Source organism: Borostomias antarcticus (assembly GCF_949987555.1).
Source record: "Borostomias antarcticus genome assembly, chromosome: 23".
Lineage (NCBI taxonomy): Eukaryota > Metazoa > Chordata > Actinopteri > Stomiiformes > Stomiidae > Borostomias > Borostomias antarcticus.
The window spans coordinates 7,501,573-7,520,203 of record NC_140256.1 but is presented as its reverse complement, the minus strand read 5'-3'; the positions used below and the strand labels follow the sequence as shown (position 1 = coordinate 7,520,203).

At 42.4% G+C, this 18,631-nt stretch overlaps 1 protein-coding gene across 1 annotated transcript; it reads right to left on the bottom strand.

The window, feature by feature from the left end:
* Nucleotides 1–351: 351 nt before the first annotated feature.
* On the bottom strand, nt 352–10,146 carry LOC311325068 (golgin subfamily A member 7-like). Its single transcript, XM_084457717.1, has 6 exons — nt 10,100–10,146; nt 9,126–9,251; nt 6,927–7,079; nt 5,540–5,641; nt 3,608–3,660; nt 352–1,964 (listed from the first exon to the last, which is right to left on the bottom strand). Exons 1-5 carry the CDS (start codon nt 10,106–10,108, stop codon nt 3,619–3,621), a joined length of 432 nt encoding a protein of 143 aa, XP_084313843.1. The 5' UTR covers nt 10,109–10,146; the 3' UTR covers nt 352–1,964; nt 3,608–3,618.
* Nucleotides 10,147–18,631: the final 8,485 nt, after the last annotated feature.

The window sequence follows — 18,631 nt, the reverse complement described above, 5'->3', positions numbered from 1 at the left end:
AGAAAATATTGCCTTGAGCCCAGACCAGCTCTCAGGGAAGTCCTGGTGTTATTCCAGACCCCGGGTTTAACTGTTGCACTCTAAATCACACACGGAGAAAGCTGCTCTAGAATTGGCTGTGTAAAAACTCTGGGTTTGTTCATGGAGCTTCTAGCAACATGGCTGTGAAGAGTATGTCCTGGTTAAAATGGAAATAGATTAGCAATACAGGTAAAATCTCTAATATGCAAAAATGATATGCTATGGGAGCAGTTGATTTTACAAAATCTAAAATTTAAAGTAAACACACTATTCAGGAGCATAAAAGATGTACAGTTTCTTTTTTCTTTATTATGATAAACTTCACAGGTTAAGAAAACAGTTTTTTATTTGAACTTAAAAAATAACATATAAAAGATACCAATTTATCAAACTTAACAGAAAAGTTACAAAGGCCAAATCAATTCAATGATTTATGTTCTTCAACATTATAATTTGCAGAGTACAATTAAATCATATTTACATTATAATGATATAGATCACGTAAATTCTTTAGTAGTGTCATAATCCACTTCCACTCATAAGTTCCATAAAATCTATAACCATCAAAATAGTACTAACAGATAGCAATGTGATCTGTGTCAGATAAAATATTGTCAGCATTTAACATTCATAACACATCTGAAATGGTTGTAGCCAGTAGGTACAGTGATCCATATGACATACTCAACCTTTCTGCTGGGAGTGTTTCACTGGCATTCGCCATTCATGTTCTCAACTACAACCTTAATTTAAAACACCAAGAACCCAGAGGACGAGACACAACAATCTTGATTTAAGGTCTGTAAAACTTGGGATAAATCTGGTCTAGTAGGCCAAGATATATTACAACTGAGAAGAAAGTAACTCCTATGAGGCAATATTCACAGCCACTACAGGCGCTGTTGACAAACAAGAGCACTTCTGTGCTTCGATCAAAGGCAATCATTATGAGTACAGTATACACACATACAGTACTACACATGAGACAATGCATGGCAAAATGAACAGTAGTCACCAAATACTATGCATAGCACAGTTAAGTTATGAAAAAGAACCACATAGCATTGACGCAGCATATGAATACAAAGTATGCGTAAGTTGTACTTTGAGTTTTCAAAAAGAGTAACAATTTATGTACAGGTGAATGTAAAGACTTCAGATATCAAGTTATTGATATATAATAACCCTTATTCCTACAGGTAGATGAAATATTAGGGAGCACTTTATTTTCAGGTTGCCCCTGTAGATGATAAAAAGATGCTCAACTATCAACAAACTAACTATTCACTGACTTTAGCCCTAACCCAACAATTCACTAACCTTAAGCTGGGTTAGAGTTATCAACCTACAGCGGTTGATAGTTTTAGCAGATGGGCCCCTCAATAGAAAGTGTTGGTGACGTACATATTAAAGTAAGATGGCTGTATCCTGTACATACATGAATAAGGGTAGTTAGAGATACTAGGAGAGATTGTTGAGACGCAGTAGATCTTCAGCCCCATTTCAATACTCCAGAAACATCCATCCATCCATCTATCCATCCATCCATCCAATCCATCCATCCATCCATCCATCCATCCATCCAATCCATCCATCCATCCAATCCATCCAATCCATCCAATCAATCCATCCACATAAATCACTGATCTGATATGACCGATAAATCACTGATCTGATATGACCATAGGGGAACATAGGTTCCCATCCATCCAATCATGCTCAGTCAAAGTTTACCTGAGGGTGGGCAGGGAGACAGGGTGCATCTGTACAGTATTCAAACAGGGCCCAGCTGGGGGTCAGAATGGGGGGGGCGAGGAAGACTGGTAGTCTGGTCAGCCTGTCAGGTGGGCCCCTCCTGGGATGGTGAGGTGGGCACTGCCCAGGTGATGTTGAAGACAACAGGTCTTCAGAGCACCCAGCACCCACACAGACCGGCATCTCACCTGAGAAATGAAGCGGGAAAACGTGTCAGACGGTAAGACACTCGACTTCTCAATAACTTCACCCACCACCAAACTCAACTGCAAGCCGATGCATTCAAATCAAACTACGTACATCACAATACTTTCAAGACTTTAATCAAATGCATTTCTAATGTGTTTTGAGAGAATACATGGACAATACGCAAGTGGGTAGTATTTTACTGTACACAATCTTGACAGTCAGCATTATATCCAGAGACTAATGATCTGATGGTGCCTGCTCTATCAATTCCAGCGGCAGATGGTGAGACCATCAAGCCACGGGGGTCTTCAGAGGATTCTGGGAACCAGTGGAGATGAGAGACAACCCCAGGATGTAGACTTAGCCTGGTTCTTAATGCCTGCTATTCTGGCAAATATACTGCTCCGGGTCTGTTTTCCTGCAGTCCGGTCTGGCGTGATTATACCAAGGGGCCGATTCCTCACATCCTTCATCCCGAACTGTGAAATTACAAAACAGCTCCTCCGAGCTATCAGTCCATGCAGAGGACAGGAGAGGAGAAGAGCTGGAGGGAGGAGTGAAGCTACTCCGACATGTCCACTTTGCCCACTCTGAGGTACAGGAGGACAGATGGCCTGGGAGTCCTACTCTCCTCCTCGGGTAAGGTTTCTCCTTCCTCCGACCGCAGCAACACTCCAATCCACTCCTCTCTCAACAGCTACTAATTAAAAAAACGCCAGTTTACATTCCCCAATGAGACATGTATATGTGTAGAGGAACTCTATAGGATTTTTACATAAGGAGATGAATCCCTACATTCACTTTGCTCCATAGGGGCACACACATACTGTAGTAGTGAGGCTGTGTGCTTAAACACATCAATCACACAGCCCTGCAGTTCTCTCTCTACAGGGGGGATGTTTGGATGTGTTATGACTAATGTGTCTGCAATGAGACACTGGTATCAAGTCGTTGAGGTCAGTAAACTGTTCCATTGTCGTCACAGCAAGGGGCTAAGCCAGAAGAGTGAAGGCCTGGCCCTTAAATGAGAAAACGATGTTCTTGTGTCACATGCAATAACTTCCATGAGTGGAAAAGATTCTCCGATGCTGGAGAGGAACGAGCTGATTTATGTACTGTAGCCTGGTGAAAATCCCGGGATAAAAACATTGTGCTGTCTGTCTGTCTGTCTGCCTGCCAGTACTGTTTTCATGGATTCTGACAGACTTCCATCAAAGATTTCCAAGAAGAGAGTATCAGACAGCTCCACTCTTTCTTTGTCAGGCACAGCGGGAGAATCGATGTGAATTCCTGTCTGATGGCTATGGCATGGCCATACTGATCTCATCACTGGGCAAAATCAGTATTTCCTGGAAACATTGCTGTATTTCAAATCAACAATATGTCTCGTAGTTCAGTTGTTTGACTTAAGAGATTACTGTCTCACCTTGTGCCATTGTCATAAATCTACACAGTGAACTCCGAGGAAGAATAACATCAAAAACATCTCAATGCTTTGGAGAGCAGAACGACAGGTACAATTTACTCCATACAGTTTTTCATGGCGGACATGATCATGTCCACTTCAAGAGCCGAGTGCGTGACAAGTGAAATGCTGAGATACTCCAGGCCAGTATGTGTATGCGTGACGCCAGACACTCACCACAGAGTCCTCTATCTTCCCAGGCTCCTGTCTTCAAAGATGGTGACCTCAATCTTGATTAAAGTCATGTTAAGGAAAGGTGTTCATAAAATTCCTCCACAATATTTCACACATAGGGTAAAAGACGTAAACGTTGGCTCGAAAACTACATACTGATATGGAAGCCGAATGTACAGTAGCTATAACAATATCTTGCACTACCGTGAATCTGAATGGATGAGATAGCTAGGTTGCTAAATTAGCGACATCTGGTTCTGAAGCCAGACTAACAGGCGCATCATACACCTACCAGGACTCTTCATCACACCTACCAGGACTCTTCATCATACACCTACCAGGACTCTTCATCATACCTACCAGGACTCTTCATCACACCTACCAGGACTCTTCATCACACCTACCAGGACTCTTCATCACACCTACCAGGACTCTTCATCATACACCTACCAGGACTCTTCATCATACACCTACCAGGACTCTTCATCATACACCTACCAGGACTCTTCATCATACACCTACCAGGACTCTTCATCATACACCTACCAGGACTCTTCATCACACCTACCAGGACTCTTCATCATACACCTACCAGGACTCTTCATCATACACCTACCAGGACTCTTCATCACACCTACCAGGACTCTTCATCATACACCTACCAGGACTCTTCATCATACACCTACCAGGACTCTTCAACATAAACCTACCAGGACTCTTCATCATACACCTACCAGGACTCTTCATCATACACCTACCAGGACTCTTCATCATACACCTACCAGGACTCTTCATCATAAACCTACCAGGACTCTTCATCATACACCTACCAGGGGCCCTTCAGAAAACAGTGCTGGTTAAGATAGCGGCGTTTGCGTTGCTAGGGTGCACGAGAAGACCTGGAGGGAGAGTAGGGGGTGGAGAGAGGGAAGCAATTGGGCGATTCCTGTCAATCTCCACTCCCCGAGAAGCAGCGGGGACAAAGACAAGCAGCACTGCTGTGCTGGAGATACAACCCAGCTCACTGTCAAGCCAACAACGGAGGAAGGGGGGGGGGGGGCTCGGGGTCCTCAGCTGCAAACAATTTCAGTCATATTTCGTTATATTTCCCCTATCAGCACCCCCCCCCCCCCCCCCCCCCCCACTCCCAGTGCAATTAATTAGGATGTTGAGCCAGTCACCCAGACAGGCGCACGCGTTCACATACACGCCAATACGCACACACCTCTGATTTTATGCACATGCGATGGATTACATATCACTTTTATCTGGTGTTATTATGGGTACCCGTGTGCACCACTGAGTTTCCTGTAGGCTGCCGAGACTGCTGGTTTGCATTTACAAGAATAGCCAGCCGTGGTGGAGGGGAGCAATGCACACTGAGCCCAGGAAACCACATACCCACCAACCCACCCACCAACCCACCCACACACACAAATACACGCACAAATACACGCACAAATACACGCGCACAGGCACACACACACAAAATGTGGAGGCACAGGCACACACACAAACACACGTGCACACACACACACACACACACACACACACACACACACACACACACACACACACACACACACACACACACACACACACACACACACACACACACACACACACACACACACACACACACACACACACACACACAGGTCATCCTCTAATATCATGCACCTCCCTGCTCTGCACAAACATCAGCTAGAGTTTCGCTGTTTACCTTCACAAGCTAATCAGTTCCTTAAACGTCATAATAAAAACCCTAGAAATGCACTAGGAAAATTCAACCTGTTTCCAAATGCCCTCAAACGCACAATTGTGATACGGGTGTTGGCGAAGGGACCGCTCTGATTCTCCCAATGTTGCTGTAGTTACCACCAGTTCGGAGGCTGCGCTGGCCACCGCCAACACTCTGGAACACGGGAAGGATACGACTCGGAGGCCCCTCTCGATAGGGTCGGTCAACAGGAGGCCACGTGGAGCATAGATCTTATCGTTCTGCTCCTGGATGTACTTGGCGATCTTCTTCAGAACCTGACAGCAGGTGAAAACAGAAGAAAACACCTTTCTCACGGTCATGTAATTCCAGCTCCGTCCGTTCGTTTTGGAGAGGTCTGCGTTAGGCTCTCCTACGGCCAATCAAGCCACACGAACATACTACTGCCTTGAGCTTTACCACAGTCCCTTATGTTGGGTGAATCACTTCCTGGTTTGGTGCCAGGGTATATGAACAGTAAGTCCCTTTTTTCACTGAGCTTACTTGACAACCCATCTCTAATCACACAATTTCCATCTTAACTTAACTTCTCATAAAATGTAAATCAGCCAATATTGTTCATTCCCCATCATTCTTGTCTGGTCCAATATACATGCTGCTTACCAGAAAGGACTGCGGACATCTGTACTGATTTCTGGACATCCAATATGGAACTGACCAAAATGACCCTATATGTATAATAATGTGACACTGAGTTCAGGAATGTGTTGATTTACAGCCAAGCTGATTAGGTTTGTACCCCTGCACCAACCTTTGCTCTAACCCTGACGCTTATCCTGTCTATACGCAACTCACTGCTACATTTGAATACAGTGCAACAATGGATAACTACATAGTACTACTACTGTGTAATTACAGTACACATATCAAAGTAATGATAACACGACAATGTACCCGCTCTGAAATACTTCATTCTGATTGCACAATCGACACATGCAACCGGCAATTATTTCTCAACAACTGACCGATGTTAGTGGCAACGGAGCAAAATGACCGCTGCCAGGGGCAACACTGTTCCACCATTGTTATCTAGCTAAGTTAATTCGCCAGCTAAAGAAAGTGTAACGTTATGGATGGATAACATTGGATAACATTACTACATTGCAACACTAAAACTTCTTAAGCCTGTGAACATTTCTGAATTAATTGAATGCATTAATTCTCAATTAATTGAAACATGCTATTTAATTTCAACAAGTAAGGTTTAGGCTATATTTATATAAAATGTTGTGATACGGAGCCAAGCAGCAGTGTTGCTAGGGAAGATTTTTTGTAGCTGAAGCCACAAAATAAATCAAATATAGCCTATTCTAATCAATCTTTTGTCTCTATGTATTAATGTCATTGGTAAGCGACATTAATACATTGCTCGGCTCCGCCTCACAATAAGAAAATGGCTGGTCTTTATCCTTACATAGAGTATGAATAGGACAATCTGCAGCTGCACAACATAGTTTGATACTATACACTTTACAGTACAGGTAGGTGTGTGTATGTATGTGTGTGTGTGTGTGTGTGTGTGTGTGTGTGCGCGTATCCCACCTTCTCATAGTGAGTCTCCATACAGAGGAAGATGGTGTAGGCTGTGAGGCAGGCCAGGCAGCCCTCCAGGTATGACTGGCCGCCCAGCTTCTCAGCCTCTGTGTACAGGTTGTTCAGTGTCCGTACCGTCTCCTCAAACTGCTGTTTGTCAATCTGCAACGCACACAAACCCAATGGGATAAATCCACATGGAAAACATTCACAGTATAGACAGTGGGCCAGATCTAGGCTAATGCAATCAAGTCAATGACTTAGTGCTGTGCTTTTCCTGTTTAGGTGATCAAACATTATCTAACAAATGCCAGATTATTTTTTTCCATTCCCTTTTATCCTTGGGTTAAATGAGGGGGTGGATTCCCAGAACTGCCTTCTTAACAGGGAACGCAGCGTATTTCTACACTATTGACAAAACCTCCCACCATAATTAGGATGCCTTGGCCGTATGCTGCCCAAATGTTTTCACTTTCTACCCAGCAGGACACACCAAAGAGCAAGCAAGGAATCTGACAGGCTCTCCTTATCTGTTGGCAGAGGTTCCACTAATAAGCTTTCCATCAAAACAGTAATGATAGCTTTAATATTACTGATATGACAAACTTGTGTGGCTCTGACAGGGTCTAAGTAGCCGCCCTCCCTCGATTACAGACAGGGTGAAAGGCGCTGGGTAGCATAAATTCACTTGCTCAAGTCTCTCCCCCAGGCCAAGCCGGTTCCAGTGAGAGGCCAGGCTGATGAGGGCCGCAGGGCCTCAGAGGATGTTTTGATTGGGTGTCAAAACGAGTCTCCGCACCGGTCTCCCCGAGTGGGGCCCGCTTCACAGTCAGTCTGCAGACATGGAGGCAGCACACCAAGAAGCCTGCAGAGCAGACCAGAGTAGGAGCCAGGCACTCCAGGGGCTCTGAACGGCCTCCAAGTTCTGCTCTCGTGTGCTCGAGGAATGTAGCAACAAGCTCCAACAGATCAGTGGTCTTAGCCTGGGCGTGTTTGGTGCCCGCCATCAGCAGCCCTTTGTTCTCCCTCTAATCATATGACGGTCCGAGATTCAAAACACATTTCTGCATCGGAGCATCTTTCCATTACGTTGGACGAAGCAATTTCAGCATTCGAAAAAGTGGATGAGAGCACAGACTTCGGAGTGATTCATGAGACCAGACTGAGGATAGTCGAAAACCATCGTAAACATTTGTATGACAATTTTACTTAGCGATAGCCTAGTCTAGATGGGGAAAGTACATTGTAAAATAGAAAAGGTCAACATGTGCGAAGAGGGCATGGAGAACATTGGACAACACCTATTTATTTAATTGCCCTGGCATTGAGGGACTGCGTATTATATCTGCCAAACACAGTAAACGCTCAGTGCCTTTCCATCCATTTATCCAAAAACAATAAATAGAAAATAACATATAACTCATAACAATAAATCAACAGGCTTAAATAATCTTACGAAAAATGTTCTGCCTCATCACCTTGCTAGCCTCATCCAGAATAAGAATCAGTTGAATAAAATGTAGCATTCAGGCTTGAGATTTGAAATAATCCTGTAAAAAGAAGTAAATAGCTGTCTATAAAAACAAGCTCACTCAATAGCTTGGCTGAGTGTCGCATAAGCTATTTAAGACAATATGCTCACAAATAGTAAAATAAATATTGCAGGGGCTTTTTTATGGTAGGGAACTGTAGCTGTTGACTCCCTGGGGAGAACCGCACTGTATTTTGCCCGCAGTTCTAATTTGGTACGTGTGTGCACTGCGCTGCATCCTACAGGAAAAGTTGTGTGCTAAAGAAAGACCCCCCAATCAAGAGGGAAGTGCCATTTAACCGCTAGTCAGTGTTGTAAAATGTCTCTTTTCATGTGGTGTACGCATGGCAAAATGGCTCTTTTTGTCCTGCAACCTCTGAACCGTTTAGCTTGCACATTCTTTTATGTGGCATGAAGCAAGAGTCTCTGTTCAGCCTCACGGGCCTGCGCTTCCTTGACTGAATCAGCCCCAAATCCTATTTTTCAAACAGTTTCTACAGCTCTCAGTCATGGAAGTTCATACAAGGATAAAAACCAGACCAGTAGGGAGTTTCCTATACCGGAGGGTTCCAGCCTCACTAATCCCTAGGAGTTTAGCATTCTGAGAGACAGAACCATGGTGGCCTACAAACTGACTGATATATATTGATATGTAGATGGGACACTGTGTACTGTACCCTGGTCTCCAGCTCAGAGGGGAACTTGGTCTGGAATTGGCAAACGGTGCCGTTGGTGTAGTCTCTCTGAATGAAAACCTTTGCAGCAACAGCTGCCTGCTGCCTCATGTCCTGCAAGCTGTGGGTCTGGAGGGAGAGAGTGAAGAGATTTTAGATATTAGATATCATCATTGGTGTTAATTCAAGAACACGTCTGAGAAAACAGCACAAGAATTCAGACCTTGAAGTACATTTTACACAATAGGCTGAGCTGAACATTAGTATTTTTATTTATTTACAGTTTTACATGAAACTGCACCACAAGGGACCAACAGAACCTAAAACATTTTAACATAGATGAGTGACGAAAGTTCAAATAGATGGTCGACATGGGTAAAGGGGAGGAGTTTCATGCCATTGCCCATAGTGAGTTAACGTTATATTTTCAAGTTTAGGACTATTATTGAAATATACTAGATACTTAGATGAATTCAAAATAACAAACAACACAGCGTCCAAATTGTATGCTTACTCCTCTATAAGATAGCAGGCTAGCTGGTGTGTTGAAAGCGTGATTGTAGATATAGCTAGATAGCTGCACTAAGGCTAACGCGTTAGCAGGTAGAGCTCGACAGCGAGGCTCAATTTATGATTTGGAACCAAAACAAAGAACGATACCGTGGAACAGTCGAGACATTCTGTCTGACCTTAAAGGCAACTTGGATTGTATAAACTATATGATAAGCTACATGTGGAATTAAACACGATTTCAAACTTGTAACGTTAGTATTGTATTCTAGTATACATAGCTAGCTAACGTTAGCAGTTTGCTAGCCAAGCTAGCCTAACGTTAGCTTGGCTAGACAATATTGTTATCAATGAGACATTCACAATTCAAAATTGATCGAAAGTGTTAAACAATGACAGGGTGGGAGGTGATGCTTGTCAGAAGAAAAAAAACCCACTTGTGATGACTTATTTAGCTAGCAACTTACCTCTGCCATGTTGACGGCCTGACAGCTCACTCTTGTTTACCTTCCCGTCAGCTGGTGTGTGCGTCTGATATATTGTCCGGGTAGAATATATAGAGATCATTAGTTCCGGGAATCAAAACGAGACTATAAAGTGGGGATGAGTCATGTTCATCGGGTATCAAGACCTCTTAGAATAAAGTAGCATCTTGTAGCAATTGAATATGCATACAAGACAGTCATGGAAAGTCGGGAGAGGAGTCTCATTAACAAACACCACCACCAGAATGCTGAAATTCTTTGTTGCTAAAAAAAAAAAGTTGTAATGTTCCTCTATTCAAATAGTCACATGTGTTTTCTACGCTAGTGAATCAGCTTAATCAGGCTAGGTTTATTTTCAACAGTTTCAAATTAATGTGTAAAAAATAGTAACCCACTCACTTATCCATGATGTATGTTTTCACCATCTAACTCCTGCCCTCTGCATGTGTAGTACACTTGTCCCAACACATACAGTAACACGTTCACTTTCACTATCTTTTAATCAAATAGACACTGTTAAATACTCATCTGGAGGTGACTTTTTACTGAGCAATCCAGCTGCAGTAAAGTCATATAAATCTCAAGTTGGGGCTGCACCATTGGTCATCCTGTGAGCTTGTATAGTGTTTCTCTATTAGAGAGCCCACTGCAGCCAGAGTGGCCTGAGCTGCAGTAAAACTATGGTCGCGGGCTATTAACCAGCATGTGTTGTAAATGTAGGCCCAAATGGTGCTCATTAGTGGGCTCTCCCAAACTCAGGTCATCAGAGAGGAGAAGGCTTTTAAGCATTACCCCATTGCCAGGAGACAAACAAACCCTGTGGAGGAGCAATAGAGGGACTTTTACATTTATAAAGATCCACTCTAATTGCCCCCTGAAACTCACTCTAGCCCTCGTGATGCAGGAGATGGCTGTGAATACGCATTCCTCACAGGCAAGTCACTCAGATCAGCCAAGGGAACAGCACTCCCGAGAAGCAGTGAAAAGCTCTGAAGTCAGCCTTATAAAACTGGCAGCTCTAAAAAACCTGGTAGAGCTGTCCTGGTCATTTTCTATTCATATGTATCACCACCGGTTGCAGGGGGTTTGTGTAAATATATCTCATTCTGTGAGACGAGCATTCTTCTCTCTCTGAAGGAGTTAACTTTTAAGTAGTCAGAACATTTCCTCACTGCCATTATGCCTGCTGCTGTCTGTAGCATGTCCTGTTCCACCATGACATGCCAGAAGTGCCCCTGCCCCTCCCCCTCCTTTCCTAATATGACTGGTGTTATTATCATTTTGAATGCAGGCAGATATTTTGGTGAGGCACAGGGCCTGTCTTGCTCTTGGACAGGGATCTAGTGTGCACCAAGAGTGATACAAGCTGGTTCCTTTTAAACTCAGACTTACAGCCATGAGACTAATAAGTGAAGACACACAACTGGAACAGATTTCCATTTCTCCTAGAGTAAATTTAAAAACCTGTTACATATGCTGCTAAGCTGAAACCCTTGTGCTTGATGTCTCATAATGTCCTCTCCGCCCCCAGAATCCTCCCTGTGCACTCTCTCTGGGAGCCAAGAAAGAAAAGCAGCATGTTGGATTCGGGGCCAAACTGGAACCAGCAGAAATACTTTGTTCATGCATAGATATTCTTACTTCTTCTCAGGTGGTATCTTTAATCCAGTGCCAAATCACTATAAATCATGGAGTTTCTTTGAGGTCAGCCTTTCCAAGGCTGACAGGAATAATTCACGAATACTCCCAAACTTGCCACTGCACTGAAACGTGAGGTTAAATTTAATCCCTAAATTGTTATATTTCAGACATATATAGATTGTATTTACTGAAAGTCTGAAGCTGTTCAAACTAAAGATCCCCGTAGAAGAGGTTCAGAGTGTGCCTCTGTGGAATCCCCAGTGCTACCCCAAATTACCTTGGTAATGACGTGTCACTATTAACTCACCTCCTTGTGATTTACTGCATCAAATGTGGTTGGCAGTTTTCATCAAAAATCACTTTCTTCAGGCTGCCGGGTAAGCATTTAAAGAGAAACATATAACCCTCTAAATGTTTATTAGCTGTTTAATATCCTGTTTAGAAAGTATTTTATCAGTCTGGTGCATTTAAGTCCCTTGGTTAAGTCACTATTTCCTGTAACTACCAATTCTTCCCTCCACCACTTCCACCCTCTTCCATTCAGACATGTGCAGGTATTGTTCTATTCAAGCTCTACTGTCTCTACCTCTACTGTGAATTCTATACAATACATATTTTATAGTTTAGGTTTAGTATGACTAATTAATTTAGGTAGATCCAACTATCATTTAGAGTAGTAGGCCTACACACCATAATTCTTGCCGGATGTAGGTTTGCCCTCATATTGGACATGTTTTGACTGGGATCGGAGAGTCAGATTACCTCATATTATGCTCAGCAGTCTAAGGGGTGTTAATCATCCTGTTAAATCAAGACAGTTTTATAGCCCTGTGTGTGAGAGTGCTTGTGACCCACATAACTCTACTGCTCACTTCAGACCTATGGACTGCAATGTTGAATTTAACTAGCTCAAATCTCTAAAGTGGGACATACCAGTACCAATGGCAATGACCAACACATTCTGATTGATACCACGTGACGCCTGTTTCTCTTTATGTCTAGTGAATGTAGGCTACCATAGTGAAACAAGTATAAAAATGTGACAATAATGACTGTTAGATCTTGATAGGAAGCTCTTGATTTAAGTAAATCCGAGGATTTTTAGGACATTGTTTTAGCATTATAGGAATATAAGTAAAATTGTAAGTTACCGTTTCTCATTTTTATGTTTTATAAAGGGCTAAAGCCATTGCATTGTTTTCAAGGAAATATCCATCCACTCAAGCTCTGTGCATATTGGAGTGATCAAATCAAACCACAAGCATTTGCCAAATATTTTGCCCTCAACATCATCATCATAATGAAATGGTTCATAAGACACTCGATAGAGACACATGCTTGCACCAACCAAATGGGTTACAATAATGATTGTGTTTATCCCTAGAACACCCACTTGAGATTACACGGTCAGAAATTTGAGCATCTTTCCGCTCTTCTGGTTTTCATTACTTTGGAACATTATAACCTCAGTGGTAAAATATTCCATTCCTCCTGATTTCACACGTCACCAAAACAATACACTGCTGAACCAGTGGTCAAAGGCACACATGACCGTTGTTACAGAGTGACCACTCTGAGGAGAGCTGCCCTTAATGCATTCAGCTATCTAGTAATGGCAGAATTTACGATTTACATGTGATGTTGAAGGCCAAATGTACATGCAGTATCAACAACATCATTAGCAAAATCTACACCTACAGTAGTACATACAATAGCGATTGTGTGGCTATAGGGACTAAATCTTACCACAGTAGGACTGATCCTCTAAACATTGGTTTATTGAGGGTAATCCGTAATATGCCAAGTATCACAAATGACTCAGACTCTCCCTTGAACCTCCCATGATTGGGCAATGTGGTTATGAAGTCTTCATGAGGTAATACCAATATGAGAGATCAGTATCCTGTGAAGGCAAAGTATGCCACCATTACCTCAGTTATATTCATTATGTCTTCACCTACAAGACACCATCAGGGATTATCTGCATTGACACACTATTCCAGTTCCATTGATTGATTTGATCCCAGGGTTAAAACACTGAATCCACACATGGTTTAAATCATGCCATTTATCATAGCAAATTACCTGTGTGCAGAGATATAGAAAACAGTGACAGCCAGAGCTTTTCTGGCGGCTGACTTCTCTGTGGCTGATCTGAGCCAGAAAGAAGTAGGTCACACAACAGTCAAACCTGAGCAGGAGTCATACTCTACAAGCAGCCAAAAATATATTCTCTTGTTGGAGACATTCCAGCTATCCAGCCATTCCATAACTCCAATTTGTGTTATAACTGACCACAAAAGTCAGTTCCAAGCAAAGCATTACTGTAATCATGTTTGTATTCTTACATTGCTAATGACTTTAGTGTAAGTGTACTGAACTCTGGATGATAACATTCATCGTATATCAAAGGGAGATGGTACTTAGCCAAAATAATGCATCCTTATGCTTCTAAAACATCTATGGAGACTGTTTGTAGGGTAACTAGTCACAGAATCCAGCATCCAAGCGATGGATTTCGAATGAGACTGTGCATGAGATGGATGAAGGCAGCTGACCAGTTTGTGGTCAAGCATTTGGAACAAGCAACTTGTGTTTGTTTGGCGTGCCTTGTTCATTTCTTCAAATGCCTGAGAAGAGGTTCACTGCCACTACTGAAGAGAATCTGTAAAGTCACGCCTTGATTGGTCCCAGCACGGGAAAACTTTTACTATACAGGTTTATGCAAGATGACAATCCATACACGTATGCATCTTTTGATAGGGAGTTGGTGAAGAAAAAAACACTGTTTTTCACCAGAAGTGAGGACCAACTAAGTAAGTAACCTAGTAGTACCGCATGAGTTATAGTAAAGAGGAAAGTCTAATTGATGTGTATGGTTATGGAAATCCTGTGTACAATGACCCTGAGAGAAACCTGTCTCAGGCTGCTCAAGCAAACAATGCTGAATATGGAGAGTTGGAGTGAAGGCAAGGGTAGGAGAGAGGGAGGGCCTATATTCATGTGAAACCCAGCCCAAACAAAGACTCCCTGTTTCTGAGACCAGACAACCCCCACTTCTCCGAGCAAGATAAATAAATAAATACAAATGGAAAAAGAACCCACGCACGCCCACTGAGAAGGGCCGTATGAGAGTGACAGACAATTGAAAAGACAAATTGTTACATTGTCTTTGGGTGGGGGTGGCAGCGGGGTGGATGCGCAAAGGTAATTACTAGGAGACGTGAACCAGGGGGTCAAAGGTCAGACTCAGTGTCTGACCCCGAGTTTTAGGCCATCCAGGAGGAAAGAAAGAGGCTCTGAATTGGGCCAATGTCTCTCTTACCCCTTCCCTATTTCCTACATCGGTCGCCTGGTGACACAAAATGTCTTCTCTTCTCTCTCACTTCCAATACCCCCCCCCCTTGCTTTCAATACCTCTTCTTAAGAAAGAAAAAAAAAACCTCCACCGGCTTTCTCTGGCCGGGCTGAAACATGCTGACGAAGCATTGGTCCTGCAGCCACTCACCCATGTTTGATTTAATTGCTTTTCCAGTCCTCTGTGCCACAGCTCTCAGCAGCTGGGTCTAAGGGACACTCCTGGCTGCCTCAGGGAGAGGTACTGTTATTTTGACAGTCAGACGAGGAGACAAGCTTGACCTGACCCATAATCACTTAGCTGGCTTTCCCATAGTGCTGCTTCAGGGGCTGGGAATCACTCTGCTGGGCTGCCCCTACTGGTTCTCCCCTGGTTTTCCTCTGGTCCACCACTGGTTGCCGGGCCTCATAGCACCACCGCTGAGCTTAGACACTTGTAACTGTCTGGTTTTTAGAGAAGCTGTGGAGTGACGTATCGTATTGACGTAATGTCAATCGATAACTGTCAATCAAAGCTATATGAAATCAATTTGGATGAAAGTACAATCAGATGATACTATGTGTATTAGTGTTATGAAGCACAATGACCGGGTTTTTGCTTTCAGTGCAGACAGTTTTGGGTAATGTTAATGTAATGTTAATGCTTGAATGCAATATTAAGGAAAGAAAGGAGTGTGGGTGTGGGGGGGGGATTGGGGGGAGGAGGGGTAGCGATAGGGATGACTAAACTGAAGGCAGCATGCTTTCCTAGTTAACTGCAATGGGTTCCTGATGAAACCACAGTGGTTTCTCTACAGAAAAAAGAAAGTTGGAAGGATGCCTGTTTGTGTGTGCAAAGACAAGAATGAGACATTCACCCCCCCATGCTTTACCAGCAGCTGACAATAAACTGCCCACTGTATATCCACTGGGGGAAAAGCCTTCATTGGGCATTATATTGTTTTAGTACTAAAAAGGACACAGCATCATTAGTTCAGAGAGTAATAATAATAATAATAATAATAATGATAATAATAATAATCAGAAACAACTCAGTTTTATGACTCCTTTCTGACACTGCAGCTCAAAGTGCTTTGATATTTCAGTGCACAACAAAATATAAAATAATAATAAAGAAAGAAAACTAACAATAACAATAGGGTGCCTTTGCACCATTGGTGCTTGGTCACCTAATAATAAACCACACAATAAAAACAAGAACAAATCACACAATCCAATGGACAGGAAACCATATAAATAGGCTAAAAGAATGAAACAATTTAAAGAAAAATAATTACAATGGTATGTATTCAGTTTCCATTTAAAAATGTCCCACTGAGCCCTCTTTAATAGTTTTTGGTATAGTGTTCCACAATTTAGGTGCATGGGATGAAAGCTGCTTCCCGGACTTTTGGAATAGGCTAGGCTACTAGACCTGCTGTAGAGGATCAAAACCTACACGGACATATTATAGGCCTAGCCCGCCTATTATATATAACCCGATATGAAACATACTTTGTGGCTGTTTTTTGTCAGAACATCAAGGGACACCAGTGACCACTCGATGAGTTTCCTGTCTTTGAAAACGAGAGTTTATGGTGTTTTGGGGGGATTTTTTGATACACCTATTGATCCATTGAGTGTAGCGGCGACGGGCCATATCTTGAGAGTGCACGTTTGTTGAAACTTTGATATAGGCCGTTGTAGGCTATATGATCGTAAATAACCTTATAACATGGTATAATGCTAAATACCGGTCCTGTCCTTCAATCTGGTTCCCAGGATTCCTATGGTGTAAATAGCTGTGACATTTCTCTTGAGATAGAAATAGCTGACACCGCCCGTACGTTCTTCATGCCTGCCCATCACGGCTGCCCGTGCTGGTGTGCAATGGTATTGGTGACTCCTGATTGGTCTAAATCTCATGCGACAAATAGACACACACACGGACACATGGACACACATGGGAAGCGCACATAGAAGCGCTGCTTAAAAAGAAGGGGACCAAGACAGCTTCCTTGTGCAACACCAAAATAAATATATTCTTTGATATTTTCAAGACTAATATAAAATTGTCTCTCTGTAATTTATGTTCGGAACCAGTTAAGAGCACATGCAGGGAGACCTGAATAATAATAATAATATATAATAATAATAATAATAATAATAATAATAATAATAATAATAATAATAATAATAATAATAATAATAATACTTTATTTGTTTAGCACCTTTCATACAAAAAATGCAGCTCGGTGCTTTACAACTAAAAATACATGCACAGAGTGATTCACATTACAAATAGACATAAAATCAACATAAAAACAGGAAAGAAATACTGTAAATCAAGTTTTTTTTTTTTAAACTACATTTTTGAAAGAAGTACAGCAAGTGCAAGATCATTCTCAATCTTCTTGCGTCTGTTGCTGGGAACCTCCAAAAGCCATGCAAGAGCAGATGATCAGTGTTCTTGGAGGCATGCAGTTGACAAGACTCAAGACTCAAGTGAAGTCTCGAGTCCCTAACAAGGGAGTTAACTGTAGCTTGGTCCTCACCTAAGTCTAATGTCATTTTAGTTAGAGCAGTCTCCGTATTATGAGATTTAAAGCCTGACTGGAACTTCTCTAGAAAACTGTTTTCATTTAAAAAGTTGTTTAGTTGATTAAAAACAAGGATCAAGTATCTTGCTCATTAAGGGTAATTTAAAGGGTATCAAGTATCTTGCTCATGAAGGTTAAGTTGGATATAGGCCTGTAATTAGCACACTATGGTCTAAAATGTGTTTTCTTCGACAGTGGTTTCACAACAGCAGTTTAATCTGAGAATATTCTTGTCTCACAACTCATAACCCAGTCTCATAACTAGTAAGAATAATAGACATAAGCTAGTAAGAAAAATAGACATAAGCTCGGAAAAAGTAGTTGATGGTTTTCTGCAGTCTCCTTTTTTTGTATATGCCTCCAGACACTGTCATGCAGTTGCAGTCATGCACTAGCTGCTGCAAGATATAGCTTTTCAAACACCAAGACTAGTTAGGCGATAAAAGTAGGACTTTCAGTGTCTCTGTCAGTAGAGTGCAGGCTAAAGCACTTTTAGGAATTATATATTTATAAAGGCCTGATGCCCACTGGGCATTCACACTATGTGTGCAGTTTCATTGTCTTCAGAAAACAGAGAATAAGAATGAGAGAACGTTTTAAAAGCCTACATTAAAAGCCTACTAAAGGCCCCATAGGATTACAATGTGGGAGGCGGAGGGGGATTGCACACTAGTGCCCAAAGAGCCTGGGGTGGGGGGAGAGGGGTAGCAGTGGGGGGTGGGGGGGTTGTTTATAGTTTGCTGTGCTGTAGTAGTATTAGCCCTGTGGTGACGGACAGGACATAATCGATTGCATGAAAAATGGCACTTAATTTGTTGGAAGTGGAGAGGCCATGTTAACCTCATGCTGTCACCCAAGCCCATTCATTTGAAGGTTTATGCATGTTAATGTTAACCAGAGCACCCTGAGAACACTGCTTTGTGTCAAACAGACAGCA